This window comes from Hyperolius riggenbachi, chromosome 5 (genome assembly GCF_040937935.1).
Source record: "Hyperolius riggenbachi isolate aHypRig1 chromosome 5, aHypRig1.pri, whole genome shotgun sequence".
In the NCBI taxonomy this organism is placed as follows: Eukaryota; Metazoa; Chordata; class Amphibia; order Anura; family Hyperoliidae; genus Hyperolius; species Hyperolius riggenbachi.
Genome location: NC_090650.1, coordinates 130,946,586 through 130,963,542, shown reverse-complemented (window position 1 = coordinate 130,963,542; position 16,957 = coordinate 130,946,586). Strand labels below are relative to the sequence as shown.

General features: G+C 40.5%; 1 protein-coding gene across 1 annotated transcript in view; it reads right to left on the bottom strand.

Moving 5' to 3' along the window:
* Positions 1 to 5,694: 5,694 nt before the first annotated feature.
* LOC137518421 (collagen alpha-4(VI) chain-like) overlaps positions 5,695 to 16,957 on the bottom strand; it is a 267,080-nt gene continuing 255,817 nt past the window's right edge. Inside the window, exons 41-42 of the mRNA XM_068236258.1 lie at positions 11,768 to 11,806; positions 5,695 to 6,856 (exon numbers count right to left, since the gene is read on the bottom strand). Of these exons, the coding sequence (XP_068092359.1) occupies positions 6,690 to 6,856; positions 11,768 to 11,806 (206 nt within the window). The 3' untranslated portion in view covers positions 5,695 to 6,689. The remainder of the gene's footprint in view (positions 6,857 to 11,767; positions 11,807 to 16,957) is intronic.

Here is a 16,957-nt window from a genome sequence, read left to right as displayed (position 1 = left end):
TCAGGTAACCCAGGTGTTTGTCTCTGTCATCCCTGTCAGAACAAATCCAATTGCATCTTATTGCCTGGCTGTAAATTATGGAATTCTTTATATGTTTAGGGTGGAAACTGTCATACCTGAGGTATGTGGGACGATCCGTTGGTTTGCGGTACATGGTTGTTTGTAGGCTGTTCTCACTGATGTATATGGTGGTGTCAAGAAAGTTAATCTCCCTGTGAGAGTAGCTCAGTTTCAGTTTGATTATGGGATGGAATGCATTGAAGTTCCTGTGAAATTGGATAAGATCCTCCTCACTTGCAGACCAGATGATCAAAACGGAAGTAGGCCATGGGTTTTATATGACAAGTATCCAGGTATTCTTCTTCAATCTTTGCCATGAAGAGATTTGCGTACTGCAGTGCAAACCGTGAGCCCATTGCCACTCCCATTTGTTGTAAATAGAGGTCCTCTCCAAAAGTGATCGCATGACACACCACAGGTTCACTATTAACAGCAGAAAAGAGGATATTACAAAATATACTGATCTCCCAATGCCAACACACTTTTGTTTACCTGGACACAGTTTAAGCGATTTTCGTGTCACTGTATTAATGGGTGGCTTTAAATCGGAAAACATGAGACTAACACAAGAAACAAAGCTTTTTCATTGGTTCAAAACTGTAGAAGATGGTTTAAACAAGGACTTCTTGTGCTGGTACGATGGGTTTTAAATGCCACAATTCTTTTAATTTTTCTATCTTTATTATTCATTTTTTGTGCCATATGCTGTGTAAGATGGTGTTTACTGTCACTATTCATTTTATTTGCTTTCATGTGCTGATTTTAAATGCCACAATTCTCTTTAGCTTAGAATTAATTGTGCATGTAACCATCCCAGTTACAATTTGAACTCGGAATTTACTATGTCTCCCCATCACCAGAGTCTACTTTATGTGATGTTGAGGGAACTGTTGATCTTATCAATTTAGCCAGGATGCCTGGGAAAGCCTCCTGAGTAACAGTTAAGTCATCTAATTACATCTATGTTTGCTAAAGAATGTTTCTCCTCTGTATGTCAGTGTATATAAGCTGTGTTCTTCAGTTTTGGTCAGGAACCAGTCCAACTAAGGCTTTTTATAAGCCGAAAGCTCACTGTTTATTCATCTCTAAGTTAGCCAATAAATGGTATCATCCCGATTCAATAAACAATCAGTGCTAAACGTCGTGGTTGTTTGGCTAAAGAAATCCAAACACACGTGTATAGTTAAACTTTATATTGCTTTGTTATGAACTGCTAAAGCCGATTCCATTTACTTCAATGAAAAAATATGTAATTTGGTAAAAAAATATGCCTGCAATTTCGGTAAAAAGTTTGGTAAGTGAAATCTTCCCAATTCTACATACGATCGAGCTTGAAATTCTCACTTGGTTATCCCTAATATACACTCTTATTAATTAACACATTGCAGAAAATTAAGCATCTGAACCTCAGGTCAATTTCAAAAGTATCTTAGGATAGAACAGCATGGACTCGGAGGAACCTATTTGTTTATGCTGTTCACTTATAAAATTGATCTGAGGAAGTGGGTAAGACCAGTGAAATGCACTGGCATTTTTAATGTCCGATAAATATTATATTGAAAGCCTATTCCTTGACCAAGATAGGATAATTAATTTATTCTAAACCTTTTTGTACATTCATGGTGCTCCTCCTCCCATCCTTCCAAAATATTTCCCATTCCCACCCAAGAGGAGTCAAAAAAAAGGGGCACTGTGGTGAAAAAATTGTAAAATGTAAAATATGCGCAAACATAGACAAATAAGAATTAGGTTTTTTTTCAGAGTAAAGCGAGCCGTAAATTACTTTATCCTATGTTGCTGTCACTTACAGTAGGTAGTAGAAATCTGACTGAAGTGGCAGGTTTTGGACTAGTCCATCTCTTCATAGGGGACTCTCAGCAAGATATTCCCTAAAAAGGTTTTAAACAATGATGCTGGCCAGCTTCCCTGCTCCCTACACAGTTTTTTGTCAGTTAGACAGACTAACTGCCATTCACTAAGTGCTTTTGAAAATAAATAAATCCCTGAGAATCACCTATGAAGAGATGGACTAGTCCAAAACCTGTCGCTTCTGTGAGATTTCTACTACCTGCTGTAAGTGACAGCAGCATAGGAGAAAAGTAATTTATGGCACATTTTACTCTGGAAAAAAACATACTTCTTATTTGTCTATGTTTGCACATATTTAAAATTTTAATAATGTTCCCCTTTATGGATATTATACTGACCTGCTGGCCTCATATACATGCAGTCAATGGTTATGGTAAGACTCTCGAAGAAACACACCATAGAAAATACATGAAATGGCTTTATTGACATTCAACAGAAACAACACAAAAATTATACATTTAAGTTTTCTCATTTGTACATTTATTGAATTTTAATTCTTTAGCACCAATTCTATTACATCAAAAGAAAGAATTAGTTACATGACTTGCACAAATACATATATAAAATTTCGCTCTAGACATGAATGTATTGTCTCAGGTAAAGTATTTACTTTTGTAGGGTTTCTTTGGTGTACTCTCAAGCCCCTCATTCACTTTAACGTGCGCATGTCAGCAGTTTTACCAAAGTAAACTAGTAACAGGGTCATTTAAAATAAAAACAGTCCTTTCCAGTGACTCCTCTATCAGGCTATAAATTGTAAGTTATGTCCTGTGGCTTCAATGCACAGTTTTTGAAAACAAGTGCTGCGCCGTCTCCTTATTTTGTATTGTTGAATTGTGTGGAAGGAGTGGTAGACCTGCTGGAAGACTGGCACTGGCTATACCAGAGAATATAATGCATTGGGCTGCTGTTAGAATGCTTGGCAGATTTCCGGACTGCAACCTTGGAGAGACTTGAAAGAGGAGTGGCTTAAAAGTGTCCCTATTACTTTTCAGTATCTAGTTCCTAGATGTTGTTTTTTTTAAATAAAATTAGTGACAGTTTACTTTGTAAATTCTGCAATAATATCTGCAGTAAACTGCCTCATAACAACAAATACATTCACTTTCAATTAAACTTTGAATTGTTTCAGAATAAACAATCAGTGCTAAACATCGTGAATATAGCAGCACAGGAACTGGTACTTTTTAGTGAACCAAATTTATGTAAAATAAAATACAATATATTTTGAGGCATTCAAAACTTTTGCACGTGCGCGTGAATGTGGATGCCCTGGTTTAAAAATGAGAAATTGCTGTTATAGCTGCAATCATTCATTGAAAGTAAAAAAAACAAAACAAACAAAAAAAAAGTTTCAAATGTTTAAAGTAACAGTGTCACTCTAAAAAATAAAGCTCAGTGTAGTTTGCCTTCTTAAAACAGAAGGTATTTGCAAAAATGAATACCTTCTGTTTTAAGAAGGCAATCTACACTAAGCATTGGCTTTTTTATAGGTGGGCTTTTTCGGTCTCTCTTAGTCCCCTATACTTTCCTAGTACTTTGGGTCACCCCGAGCTGCTTGGGTATTCTATTAAAAAAGAAAGTATTGCATTATCCTAACTGTAAAATATTGTATGCATATTTTGTTATGTTATGAAAACTATCGTTCAAACATTTCACTATTTTAGTGTAAAATGATGTTAAAATAACAAATAGTTAGCCATTCAAATTGACAGTAGTCATACTTCCCAGCAAGTCTATGAAAACTAATATATATGTATTTGTGAAAGTTACAGGTGATTTTGCATTTAAAAATATTTTAATATCGCTTCTTTATTTTCATTAACTATCACACTGCTAGAAAATACATAATCTGATCTGCTATCCTTCTTCTGCAGATACTGCATAAAGATAGTGTGTTGAGGTACAAAAAAGAGAAAAGTGCCATGTAGTGACTCCTGGGCCCATATGCAATTCAACTTGTCTCCTAGGAGATCATTTTTCATCTTCTGTTTAAAATAACTTTTCAGCACTCTGCAAATTAAAAAGTACCAAAAAGTAGGTGAAAAAGTACTATCAAAATTATTTTGAGTATTTTCTTGCACGCTGGACATTTTATTGATAAGGTTTTAAAATAACACTTAGGAGAAAACCTAGGAGAGAAGGTAAATTGAATAAGGGTCCTTATGTGTCAGTCAAATATTTTAAATACCTTACTTTAGAAAATAAAATGATGTCAGCAAAGACATCTCTTACCTCTGACTTTGGAGCCAAAAGTTCACATTTGTATTAAGAGTATTTGTGGTGCTCAGGAACACAACTAAACATATGGTAGTTCAAGTATCTCTTTAGAGTAGAAGTGTCCTTATAACTAAGTACACTTAAAATAACATAGAGGGGGGTCTGCTTAATAATTCAGTATACTTTCATAATTGATGTTGCTCTCATGCTAACATACAACCTTATCAATTACTCTTCTGTTGACATTGCATAATTGAGTCAGTAGAAGTCCTTCTCCATACATAGAGCCTGATTCACAAAGCGGTGCAAAGTGTTTGCACGCCTGTGAAAAGCCCCTTATCACGCCTAAACTCAGTATAGGCGTGATAAAATGAAACTTGCGTGAAATTCCCGCACGTAAAGTTTTGCACGCAATCGCGCGACGCACGGTGCAGTGCGCGCGATGCGCCCATTAAACCCTATGGGCGCTGCACGCGGAAAAACGTTGCGCGCGATAAAGAGCACATATCGGTGCTAACTCAGCGGTGCAAAGCTTAGCACGTCTAAAGTCTTTTAGGCGTGATAACTGAGTTATCACCACTTTGTGAATCAGGCCCATAGTGTTTACTGCCCTTGAATAGAGGAATAACTGTAAGTGCAAAATGTCAGTTCATCCCTATAGGTGGAGCCAAGGACACACGCCAAGCCTATAGTGAGGAAAGGTGCTGCGGGACGCTGCAATCCACCCGACTCAGAGAAGGTAATATGAACGCTGTTATTATGTTTTTTCATGTATGGGCATTACTAGTTTTAATAGGTTTTAATTAAATTGCAGCTTTACACATGCTTTGCTTTGTCTGAGTTCCCTAGATCAGTCCTAAGTATTGACTCTGGTGATAATGCTGAATGAAGTATAATCAGTGAAGCTGCTGAGAAGCTGCATTAATTTTTGCTTTCTAGCCAGCAGGAACGATTTGCTGAGGCGAGTGCCTGAGCTGGGAGGTGGTGGGCCTAGCCTCCTCTTGTCTTGTACACTGCTCTGAAGGTGAATGAGGTTACACTAAAGGGTGCTAATGCCTTTAATATTGGAAGCAGTATTGCACTATATGCTTTTTTTGTCTATTAAGGTGTATCTTCGGCTGACTGGAGGGATCTCATTGGAGTAGCCCCGAAGTTGAGCGCAATTGACATAGGATTGAATTTGTCATCCCCATAGAGCAGGGATGTCAAACCGGTCCTTTGAGGGCTGAGGTCCGCACACATTTTTGGCACGGCTCAAATTAATTGATGGGTCTAAATCAGGAAAGGTGTGGTCCATCAGGTAGAACACATTCCTCTCTTTCACAGTCCATCCTAAACACTGGCATGGATCCGGCCCTCCAGGCTTGGAGTTTGGGGCTAAGTATTCAAGCAGACACTAGCACAGATCGTAGTTTTGTCTTAGCAGCATAAACACAATGTAACTGTATGTATGGATGTATACTGCACATACTGGCAGGTTTTTATCTAAAAAATGAAGGGAAAAAAATACTGTAAATATTTAGCATTATTAATCATGACCCCCACTTAAAGAGCAGCTCCGGTGTGATAAATAAGCAATTTATTCTGTACCCTATGTTAATATAAGGTACAATTGGATATTAAAAATTAACATTTCTCACCCGCTCATCTGTAAATGTCAAATAACATTACACTCCCCCCCGTTGCCAAAACTAGCTACCCTTTTTTTACCAAAGACTTTACAACCAGGCCTGGAAATCTGTGGCCACTCCTACCTATGTTGCACAGCCCACAAGTATCTTGGAGGCTGTGGCCTGATTGGCAAAGCCAAGCTGGGGGCGGGCTGTGAAAACACAAGAGGGAGTGACCACATGACTCCAGACCTGTCTGTCTGTAAAGGGGGTGGGGTTTAAGCAGGTGAGATTTGTTAATTTTTAATATTTGACAGTACCTTATTTTTACATAAGATACAGAATACATTGATTATTTAACATGCTGGAGTTTGTCTTTAAATTAGTTTAAGCACACTAAGGTATTTGCACCAACACTTTCAATAAATCATGAACTGATTGGAATATGGAAGCTGCTATCTTTATTTTTACCTTAAAAATGCTATGACTGACTGACTGACTGACTGGCTGGTTACTTGATACCCTTTTAGCTTCAGTAGTTTCTACGTTCTACAACAAGCCAAGTACACATGCAACAAGCATGCAGCCTGTGGAGTCATAATATTGTTAACACACCTGATCTGCATATTTGTCCTGGATTAGTTAATAAGATACTTTCTATGTCTATGTCTGAGGATTAGCATGTCACCCAGGCAAGTAGCATTAAAAAAGGGGAGACAGCAAATGCATCCGTATTATTCTCGTTCCAGGTTTCCTTGTCCGTGAACGCCTTTCCAAAGTGAAAAGTTTCCTTTAAAGTTAAAATTTGACCAACAAGTCTTTTCTGGCCTATTAAAAAATATTTCTATGCTGTGATAATTGTGAAGCAATTAGAATTTCAAACATTGGTCAATTTCCTTCTGTAGAATGGCGAAGAATGATAGAAGTCCACTAAGATAAACAGGCAGCCTCACACTGCTCTTGTGTTTCAAAATGGTTCCTATTTCCTCCGCAGCCACCATACCAGAACTGGACACATTCATTGTTATCGGAGTTGTACCACCACTTCAGCTCATAATCCTGGCAACCACCTTCATCTTGTTTCAGTTTACAAATATCTATAAGGAAAACAGATTATCAGAAAATCAGTTCCATGCATGTACTTCAGATATTTCTTGACACATTACATTATGGTTATGAAGTGCTATCACAAAACCAGATTACAGGAAAAATTGTTCAATAGCATTTGACATCAACGTTGTTGGGTAAGTGGACTTTCATGAATTGGAATTTGGTCTGAAACAAGGTGAGCAGATATCTGGTTCTTATACTAAGGCCTCTTGCATACTACAGCATTGCATTGCTCTCCCCTGCAGCATCCCCGCTGCAGTGACCATTAATCTCAATGAGACAGGCCCCAGTACTCATGGTGTGACAACGCGGCGGAAGTGGCTTGGACGATGCAGACACTGCAGTGTGTTGCCGGGTAGTACCGCATTCCACACGTTCCATTGGAGTCAATGGTACTGCAGCAATACTTATAAATTGTTACGGCAACGGTGCAGCGTGCATGCGCATAATGCTGGAATCGCGTGACGCCTTTCCTGTCTGGAAGTGTACACGTGACTGAGGGGTTAGACCCAAGTGACTTCTGACGTCGCTTGCATACACTTTTGGGGGGTGGGGCATGCAGATTTCTCTGTTGGCACAATCTGCCGCAGGGACTAATTTGTGTGCAGGGCAATGTGCTGTGCTGTAGTAAGCTCTTCTGCCGTCCACAAATCACACTGCACCATGTGTGCAGCTGGCCTAAATCAACCAGCCTGCTTTGTTCTTTAACAACAATAATGCCCGAGCAACCCCTGACCATGTTGTTCTCCTCCTAACCCCTCCTCTGGAGATTGCTCCATAGTTTACTGTGCTATCGCCCCTCCCCCTCGCTACATAGCAACAGAACTGCTAGTGATGCGTCTGTACAGCGGGGTTCACGTCCCGAAATAGGTACAAAGCTGTGCATGTGTACCTATTTTTTGGGAAAGGTTAGTTGGGTAACAGTTTGATTTAACATACTTTAATTCCTTTGTTTCATTTTTTCTTTTCTATTTTTTTAATCACAAAATCTTACATTTGTGGTATCAGTCAAATTTATTTTTTTGTTTAACAATCTTAAATGACTAGGAATAATAATGAAGAGGGGAGGATTATAATGATGGAATTCTACCAAACTTCCCATAAACTTTTAAAGACTTAAATGAAGCAGCTGAAAAGCAGAACAGCGTGCATGTTGTCTCTGTTGCTAAATCAAACCAGATCAAATGATTTTCAGATGTGAGGGGATTGTGATGGGGAAGACACACCCCTTACCTCTTTGCAAAGTATACTTGACTAAGAACTGGTTCACACTAGGTCCAGAAACGTATCCATGTCTCTGGTTGTAAAACCTGATCAAAACTGGAGGCACGGATAGCAATGTTAAAAATAGGAGCTGTCTTCACCCAAACAAAAAACGGATCCATATGCGTTTGCGGGGACCCGTTTTTAAAACCTGAACGGAAGGTCCAGATCTGCTGCAATTTCCCGTAACGCATATGAATCAGGATACACAGAGGGGTAATGGCAGGCAAGGGGAAAACGGATCCCCCTCTACACAGGCAGTTTTGGACACAGAAATGGATCCGTTTCTGTGTCCCAGCCTATAGGGGAGAGAGGGAGCCACCATGCTGGAGGGGCATAGTGGGCAGGACGGGGGTGGCAGCGGTCAGTGGGGATGTTCCCCCCTCACCTGGGTCCCCCGCAACCCTCTCCAGCTAGTTTCCGAGAAAGTTGTAAAAATGTACAAGAGCGGCGATCGTGGAGCTTACCTCCTCCATCTACATCCTCTGCTCGCCGCATCACTGCCTGCAATGCCACCCTCCGAAGTATGGAGGGCGGCATTGCAGGCAGTGTCGCGGCAAGCAGAGGAAGTAGAAGGAGGAGGTAAGCTCCGCGCTCGCCGCTCTTGTACATTTTAAAAACTTTTGCAGAAACTAGCTGGAAGGGATAGCGGGGAAGGGAACCTCCCTGCTGACCGCTGCCACCCCTATCCTGCCTGCTACCTCCTCCATCCCAACGCAAAAGGGTCAAAAACGTATGCTGCAAAAAGCAGCATGGATCCATTTGCGTTCAGGTTTGGCAGGGTCACGGACCGCAGGCTCCGTCCTGCAACCGTGCCTAGTGTGGACCTAGCCTTATTCAATGTTTGTATTCATTGTACACTTACAACTATCAAGTCTTACCATTAAGGTGGCCATACATCAGGCCACTTGGTGGCTGATTGACAATCCGATTCAATAATTATGATCGAATTGGATAAAGATTAGTGCTGCCAACAGCATGCCTGATCGAAAATTTCTGGCCAAAATTGGTTGCATGTATTAATTGAACATGGTGAGAAATCTTGGGCTGCTGTGCTCGATTGGGTGTGCAGAGTTAAGGACATATGATATTGGGATGAGCATCAAAAGCAGCAAAACCCCTGGCACTGTCCCCCTATTGTAAATGTGCCCCCTTGCCTGTGCATTTATACTTTACTGCAGCGGGTGATAGCACACAGGTAACGTTTAAATGCACAGGCAAGGAAGCACATTTATATTAGGGTGCAGCGATGGAAGCAGCAGATGTGGCATCACAAGGCAGATTCCCAAGATATTTCATGCTGAAATGCATATGGGCAGCCAACAGATCTCTCTCTGATCAAATTCGATCAGAGAGAAATCTGTCTCTTGATCGAATCTGCCAATCTTGATGTATGGGCACCTTAACTCTTCTGTATATCCTTTGTACTGTTTGCAGTGATTGGTGAATTCCAGTGCAACCCCCTAAGGCTCCTTTATATGGTTCTGTGTACAGAGACTTTCAGTGACCATGATACAATCCTCTAACTCTCTATATAAATATTCATAAAATGTGTGTTACATTGTGCAGTTAGTTTGTGTTTATATATTTATTTGCTCATCGTCATCGATCTCTCTCTCTCTTTTTTTTAGCCAGCATTTTTTTATTGAAAAAGGCATGTCAGAAAATATAAATACAGGACATACTAAAATGCAGAAAAATAAATACAGGACATACTGATAGAGCTACAAAAAAAAAAAGATCAAACTAATAGGTCACATACTGAATGAGCATGCAGCTCTTACTATCTAACAGGATATTAAGTGAATAAATAGTAAAATAACATTTAGGCTAGATTCACAGTGGGAAAGTGCGTTTTGATGCGACGTTAAAGTCGCAACGCAAACTTACAACGCAACGTGCAAAAAAAGTATGCCTAAAAACAAGAAGGGAATCGAGAGCCCATTATGCTGCAGTATTGTCAGGTAAAATGAAGAGTTCAATACAATTTTATGTATATAAACTCACAAACATGGGTTACCCATAGGCAACCACTTTAAATGCAGGTGGGGAGCATTAGGACCTGACCCCACTCAGGTTAAGAAGTCGCTCTCTGTAGATAGTAGATGGGGATGCACCCCTCCACCCAGGGTGGACTAGAAGATCAGCAAAAACTCGGTATACAGAGGTGGCAGCGTAGAGTAAAATGTTTTAAAAACCGTTTAAAAGCAGAGGGGGATGTTAAGGTGGACTCACCTCCCTCTTACAAAAAAAGAAAACTCACTTGAGTCTCGATAAAACAGATTTGACAGATAATTTATTCAACTCCACAAAAGCAACGCGTTTCGCGGGCGTGACTCCGCTTCTTCAGGCAACAATGGGAGCACAACTCAGTGGGTCAAGCAATAGGTTTGAGCGCCTCTGTGTACTGATGCCTGAAGAAGCGTGGTCACGCCCGCAAAACGCGTTGCATTTGTGGAGTTAAATAAATTATCTGTCAATTCTGTTTTATCGAGACTCAAGTGAGTTTTCTTTTTTTGTAAGAGGGAGGTGAGTCCACCTTAACATCCCCCTCTTCTTTTAAACGGTTTTTAAAACGTTTTACTCTATGCTGGCGCCTCTGTATACCGAGTTTTTGCTGTGCAAAAAAAGCAATGCATCGTTACCGTTGCATACAGCAGATACAGTAGTGCATACAGGCAATGAAAAGTATGCTTCCAAGTAATTACTGAGCATGTGCAAACAGTCTAACGCAGCTAATAACGTGCATAACGCACTGCATGCAGTACTTTCACTTAACGTGCAGCGTTAGACACCAACGCAATGGATCAAAAAATGGGGAGGAAAGGAAAAGGCAGGGACGGATCTAGACCAAGTTGCGCCTGGGGCAAGGTCAGGTTTTGGCGCCTAAAGGTCAGGTTTTGGCGCCTAAACTGCCATTCCTCATCCAGTTTTGGCACCTAAAGGTCAGGTTTTGGCACCTAAAGATCAGGTTTTGGCGCCTAAACTGCCATTCCCCATCCAAATTTTGCCGCCTTTTTAAGAATTCAACAAACTGCGCCTGGGGCAAGATACCCGCCTGCCCCCCCCCCTAGATCCGTCCCTGGGAAAAGGGAGGGTATAAACTGAAAAAAGCCATAGCCTGAATTCTAAATGTGTAGAAAAATAAATAAAAGTATTTTAAATTCATGCTCATCTATAGCAGATTATGTATAACATGTATAAATTCAATAAAAGTTATACATGTTGTTATAATTTAAGGCTCCATCTCAGAATATATGCATATTATAATCCTCTATAATAAAACCCCTGTGTCCCTGCGTTACTCTGTCCCTGTGTAGCTGGGTCCGTGCTTTTTGCTACTGCGCATGTGCACAGCACAGACCCGGACAGCAGTTGTGACTGGAGGACAGGTCCAGTGATCTGGGTGCGCGGCGGGTGCGTGCATGCGCACTAACATGCAGCGGCGGTGGCGGCGGTATCACTACCTAGAGCCCATTTTCAATCTGTCTTAGGTAGACTAGTTTCTAAATAAATAATTACACTTCTAATGGTATATACCATATAAAAATATTTTTTCTCTAGACGAGAAGCATGCTTGAAGATGATAGCAAACACTAAATATGTTTATTCTTTTTACTGTATGTATATCATACCTTTATTAAGTGGCCTTGTTTCTTCACTAACGCCTTTACCTGAATAAACATGGACAATTAAACATCAGTTACTTCCTTAAAAAGGTGTTTTGACAAGCTGACACCTCATATTGCATGATTTCTTAATGAAAAACATAAGGTAGCTTCACATGGACACGCTCGTCTCTCCTAGAAAAACGTTTTGTTCTTGTTTGGAAAATATTTAATTACTCATACAGAACAGCTTGTTCAGTTCTTATAAGGAGGATGAGATTCCTAGGCATTTATAAATACAGGCGATTCAGTTATTTCAGCTATAGTCTAACTAACTGACCGCTCATATTGCAATTGTTAATTATTTAAAGGGAAACTTTATTGAATCAGAATCAGCTTTATTCGCCAAGTGTGACAGGTATCACACTTAGAATTGTTTGTGGTACACCCTTGGCTTGGACATAGTGCCAATAACAGCATAAATCAAGGTGCAAATAACAACAGAGGGTACAAACATTGAAGACACACATACAGAGTCTGAGGGGTTTTGCTGCGTGGGGGAAGAAGGTGTTCCTATGCCTGGAGGTTTTGGTGGGGATTGTCCTGTAGCAATGGCCAGAAGGGAGGAGGTTGAACAAATGCGGACCTGAAGATATATATTTATATATATAAAAAAAAGAGTTTCACTTACCTGGGGCTTCTGCCAGGCCCCTGCAGCCTTCCTGTGCCCACGCAGGTTCCAAACAATCCTCCATTCCCTGCCGCAGCTCACTTTTGTTCAAGCTGACTTCTAAGTCGACGTCCACTGTGCCTGCACGGCCCTGGCCGTGTGCATCCTCGCACGTTCCCGTTGCAAGGAGCGCCCTGCGCCTCAGGAAACTGAAACTTTTTTTTTTTTTTTTTATATCTTCAGGTCCGCTTTAATGAATAAAATTGCTTATTTTTTTTTTCAATATTAATTTATAAAACTTTAGTCAACGTTTGGCGTTGTAAAATTTTTCAGCATCCTGATTTACATTGCTTAATTTATCTCAGATGGTGACAATACAATACACACCCTCCAGTCAGGCAACCTTTAATATACTTATAAAGAATGTTAGCTAGTTAGACTGTTGACTGGAACTTTTTCTTATAAATGCCTAGGAGTTTCCTCCACCCTTTTATGTAGGCAGAAAAAAACAAAGTCTTGTAAAATTAATACCTTTTAATGGCTAACTGATAAAGTTAAATTATGCAAGCTTTCTGGGATCTAGTCCCTTCTTCAGGCATATTTCTGATGCAGGTAAATAGTAAACACGTAGATGGCAGTTGTGCTGGTTACTGTTTAGCAGTTAGACTAACTGTTTAGCAGTTAGACTAACAAAAGATCCCCTAATTTTGCTTGTTAGTATAATGCCAGTGTAAAGAGAAGCAAAGCACAATATACTGAAGGAATTCATGAGAATTCACAGGTTTTTAGAACATTAGTAGCGTAAGCCATGTGGTGCAAAACTTTGACAAACAAGGACATACATGGAAGCACATTTAACAACATTCATCAATGTAATATAGTAAAATAAATATATTCATTTGTACAGTATAATAAGAATAAATAGTTGTCTTATGTGTCAACATTATAGGTATTCTGATAGCACTTCATTTAGCAATTCATGTTAGGGACACTGGAACAAATAGAATTCTGCATGACATTTTATGACATTATTTCTCCATCTGTAGTATGGATGCAAACAGGGGCGTAACAATAGAACCTGCAAGGGATGCAGCTGCAGGGGGGCCCAGAAGCCTCAGGGAGCCCTGTCCTAAAAGACTGGCAACTAAGGGCAAGGAGAGAAAAAGCTTTCTGCTCTCTGCACAATTGTACTAATGACTGCATCTGCTCAGCCACTGAAAAGGAATCATACAAAGTTTTGAAGACAAAGATTTGTAGACAGTCCCTATTCACTGTGCAACAGGGTCTTGTGTACAGTGCCCAGCCCCCAATCTCCCTACAACTCCCCAAGTGCTTTGTACTGTATTGATGCTGGAGAAGTCTGCAGAGCCAGTTCTGCTCTATTAGAGGTGGATAGAGTGAGTGTAATAAGCTGATGTTGGAAAGACACTCGTCTGTTAGTTTTCTGTATGCGTTTCCTGCATACCATGCACGCCTGTATGTGTGAAAATACATCCAAAGTTTCGTGTGTGTGGGGGGGGGGGCATCCAAAGTTTTGCAGGGGGGCCCAGTGATTTCTAGTTGCGCCCCTGGATGCAAAATGTCTCACTAACATGACACCCAAGCAGAAAAGTGTGTGAACTGCCATTCTTGCTTACAGGAGGGGGTAACTTCACGTTTAAGTTGGTTTAGTTACTTTATTGTGCCAAAGAGGATTCGGCACAGAAATATTCTTTGAAATATCTGGTCAGTTGACTTGTAGAAGGACAGCTGATTGAGTTAACAGGAGACTCTGTGGGCAGGGATGCTGTTAAAGCGGAAATGAACTCAGAATGTCCACTCTGCTCTGAAAGTACGCAACTGCATAATAACCTTTTAAACAAAAACATTTCTTTGTTACAGCTGATAAAAACCCTAAAATAAATCTGAACTGATTATATTTCCTGATTCATGGAAGCAGACATATTGTTAACATCCTGTGCTTTCAAATGAGCTTATCTGCCATCTCTGCCATAGGCAGTCATGTGACACAGGGGAGAGATCAAATTACAACTTTTGATTAGACACAAATGAGGGGGAATTAAACAGGCTAAACTCTCTAAATACATGCAGGGTGCATTTATTCATGTTTTCCTTCTGTCTTGTGCAAGCGTTCAGGTCCACTTTAATTTTTTTGTTTTGCCGCACATGTTATTCAAACTGCAAGGGGGTATGGCGTAGATAGAGCTTTCTGTCTAAGGGAGTTCTGTGATGCTGGAGGAATCTGGTGAAAATTGTAAAGTTGTGTACAAAACAGGAAAAAAAGAAAGCCATGGGGAGCACCACCTAATGTAATATGTCTTTGTAAGGGATCGCTCTTCTGGGCCACAGTATGGTCTGAGGCGGTGACCGAGGTAGAGTCAGCTGACTCTTAGGCAGTGGTTTATGTAATAAATAGCAATATATGATGCTGACCCTGGCTGGGATTGAACCCCAGTTTCTCACATCAGAGGCATTGCTCTTAAAGTGAACCAGAGACAAAGCACCCTCATGTATTTTACCATATAGATAAATGGGAACATTAGAGAGAAAAAAACTACCATGCTTTCTGTTTCATTCTGCACTGCACAGCTTGTTTCTTATCAGACCTGATAAAATCCCAGACTGAGCATTCAGCCTGGCTTTGCTATAATGACTCAGCTATAATGATTCCAGTGCAAAGCCAGCAGGGGGCAGGCTTGGACTTGAAAAGACATGAGAGAACAGACTGAGCAATAAAAATTCCTGAGCAAAGCCAGATTGAATGCTCAGTCTGGGATTTTATCAGGGCTGATTAGAAGCAAGCTGGTCAGTGCAAAATGAAACAGAAAGCAAGGTAGGTGTTTTCTCTAATGTTCCCACTGATATATATGGTAAAATACATGAGGGTGCTTCATCTCTGGTACACTTTAACCACTATGCCACTATGCTATAGCTGACACACAGTCAGGATGTTTTACTGGTTAGTACTGGTTACTCAGCTGACATGTATTGTCACCCGTGTCAGCTAATCTCTCTCTCAGCTGATACTTAAACAAGATTATTGCCTGCAAGTGATTGGCTGTTGTGTGCATGTGGCTGGCCACTGATTGGATGCTGTCAGTATTTAAACCTTGCTGTGACACTTGCATCTTGCCCGTGATAGCTCTAATTTGCTAGTTGCTGGGTGCTCTGTATACCTGCTCTTCTTTTATTGGATTATATGGATTTTGACCTCTGCCTGTATACTAGATCTCCCTTGTTTGCTGCCTGAACCGATCTATTGCCTGGATTATCGTTATGACTGTTTGCTGCCTGCTTTTGACTTTGGATACATTATTGTCCACCCTTCTGCCTTGCCCTCCTGTACTGCAATATATCTGATTACCCGTGTATGACCCTGGACTGTTGCTGGACTTTGCTACTTTGTGTTCTTGTTTAGGTCTGGAAGTTTATTTGCTCACCCTGCATTCAGCTGTAATACCTTGCACACTAAGGCCTGGGTGTAACCGAAGTCGGGTAGGTTTTGTCATCTCACCTCTCGTTCAAGCGGGAACGCACCACATAGGGTGAAGCGTGTGGAGGTAGATTGGGGCATTGGAGCTGATTCGTGAGTGGATATTACTACAGGCCTGAGGGTCTGTTTGCAGGACCTCGATAAGGGAAGGTATTTATTTGGTTTGTATTTCCTCTATATTAGGTAACTGTGTGGACATGTGGTGGGCATTTTCTTGTTGCTTACATCACTCTGAGGGCTCTTTTTTACTAGTGCGGCATGCGTCTCACACACCGGCACTGAGCGGGTGGGCGGGATTGCAGGTGAATCCCATGAGCCGTGCCATGCACAGCTATGGGATTTGCAGCCTCCCCCGCGGGGGGTTCCAGCCGAATCGCTCCCGCAAGCAATTCGGCCGCGGCGTCGTTATCCCCTATGGCAGAGTTTCCCCGTGCGATTCATGTGCGGGGAAACTCTGCGGAATCGCGGCGGAAACCGCGATAGTGGAAACGGGCCCTAAAGGTGGCCACACACCACATATTTCCTGTTTTGTTTTTGTTTTTTTGTTTTTTTCAATAAAAGAAGATCAGGAGTGGTGGATTTTTCTGATCAATTTTCATGGAATTTAATGTTCGCCACCCACGCAATACAATAAAATGATCCAATTTTATATCAGTTCAATAAAAATGATCAGTTGCACAGAAAATTTGACATCTTTGTCTTCATTTCCCTTTTTTGTCCAATGAAAGAAGATCAGGAGTGGTGGATTTTTCTGATCAATTTTCATGAAAACACACGCGATACAATAAAATTATCCAATTATACATCAATTTGATAAAAACCATTGGTTGTACAAAAAAAATTAACATCTTTGTTTTAATTTCCTGTTTTTCCCTGATAAAAGAAGAACAGGAGTGGTGGATTTTGGATAATTTTTTATGAAAATGAAATGGTCATTTTCTTGATTTATAGACCATAATAATTTATTAAGCATTTTCAGTCACATTTTTTTCATAATTGTGGAAAAATAGAACACGTGTGATACATAAGTCAGATTTTTTTCAAATGTTACAAA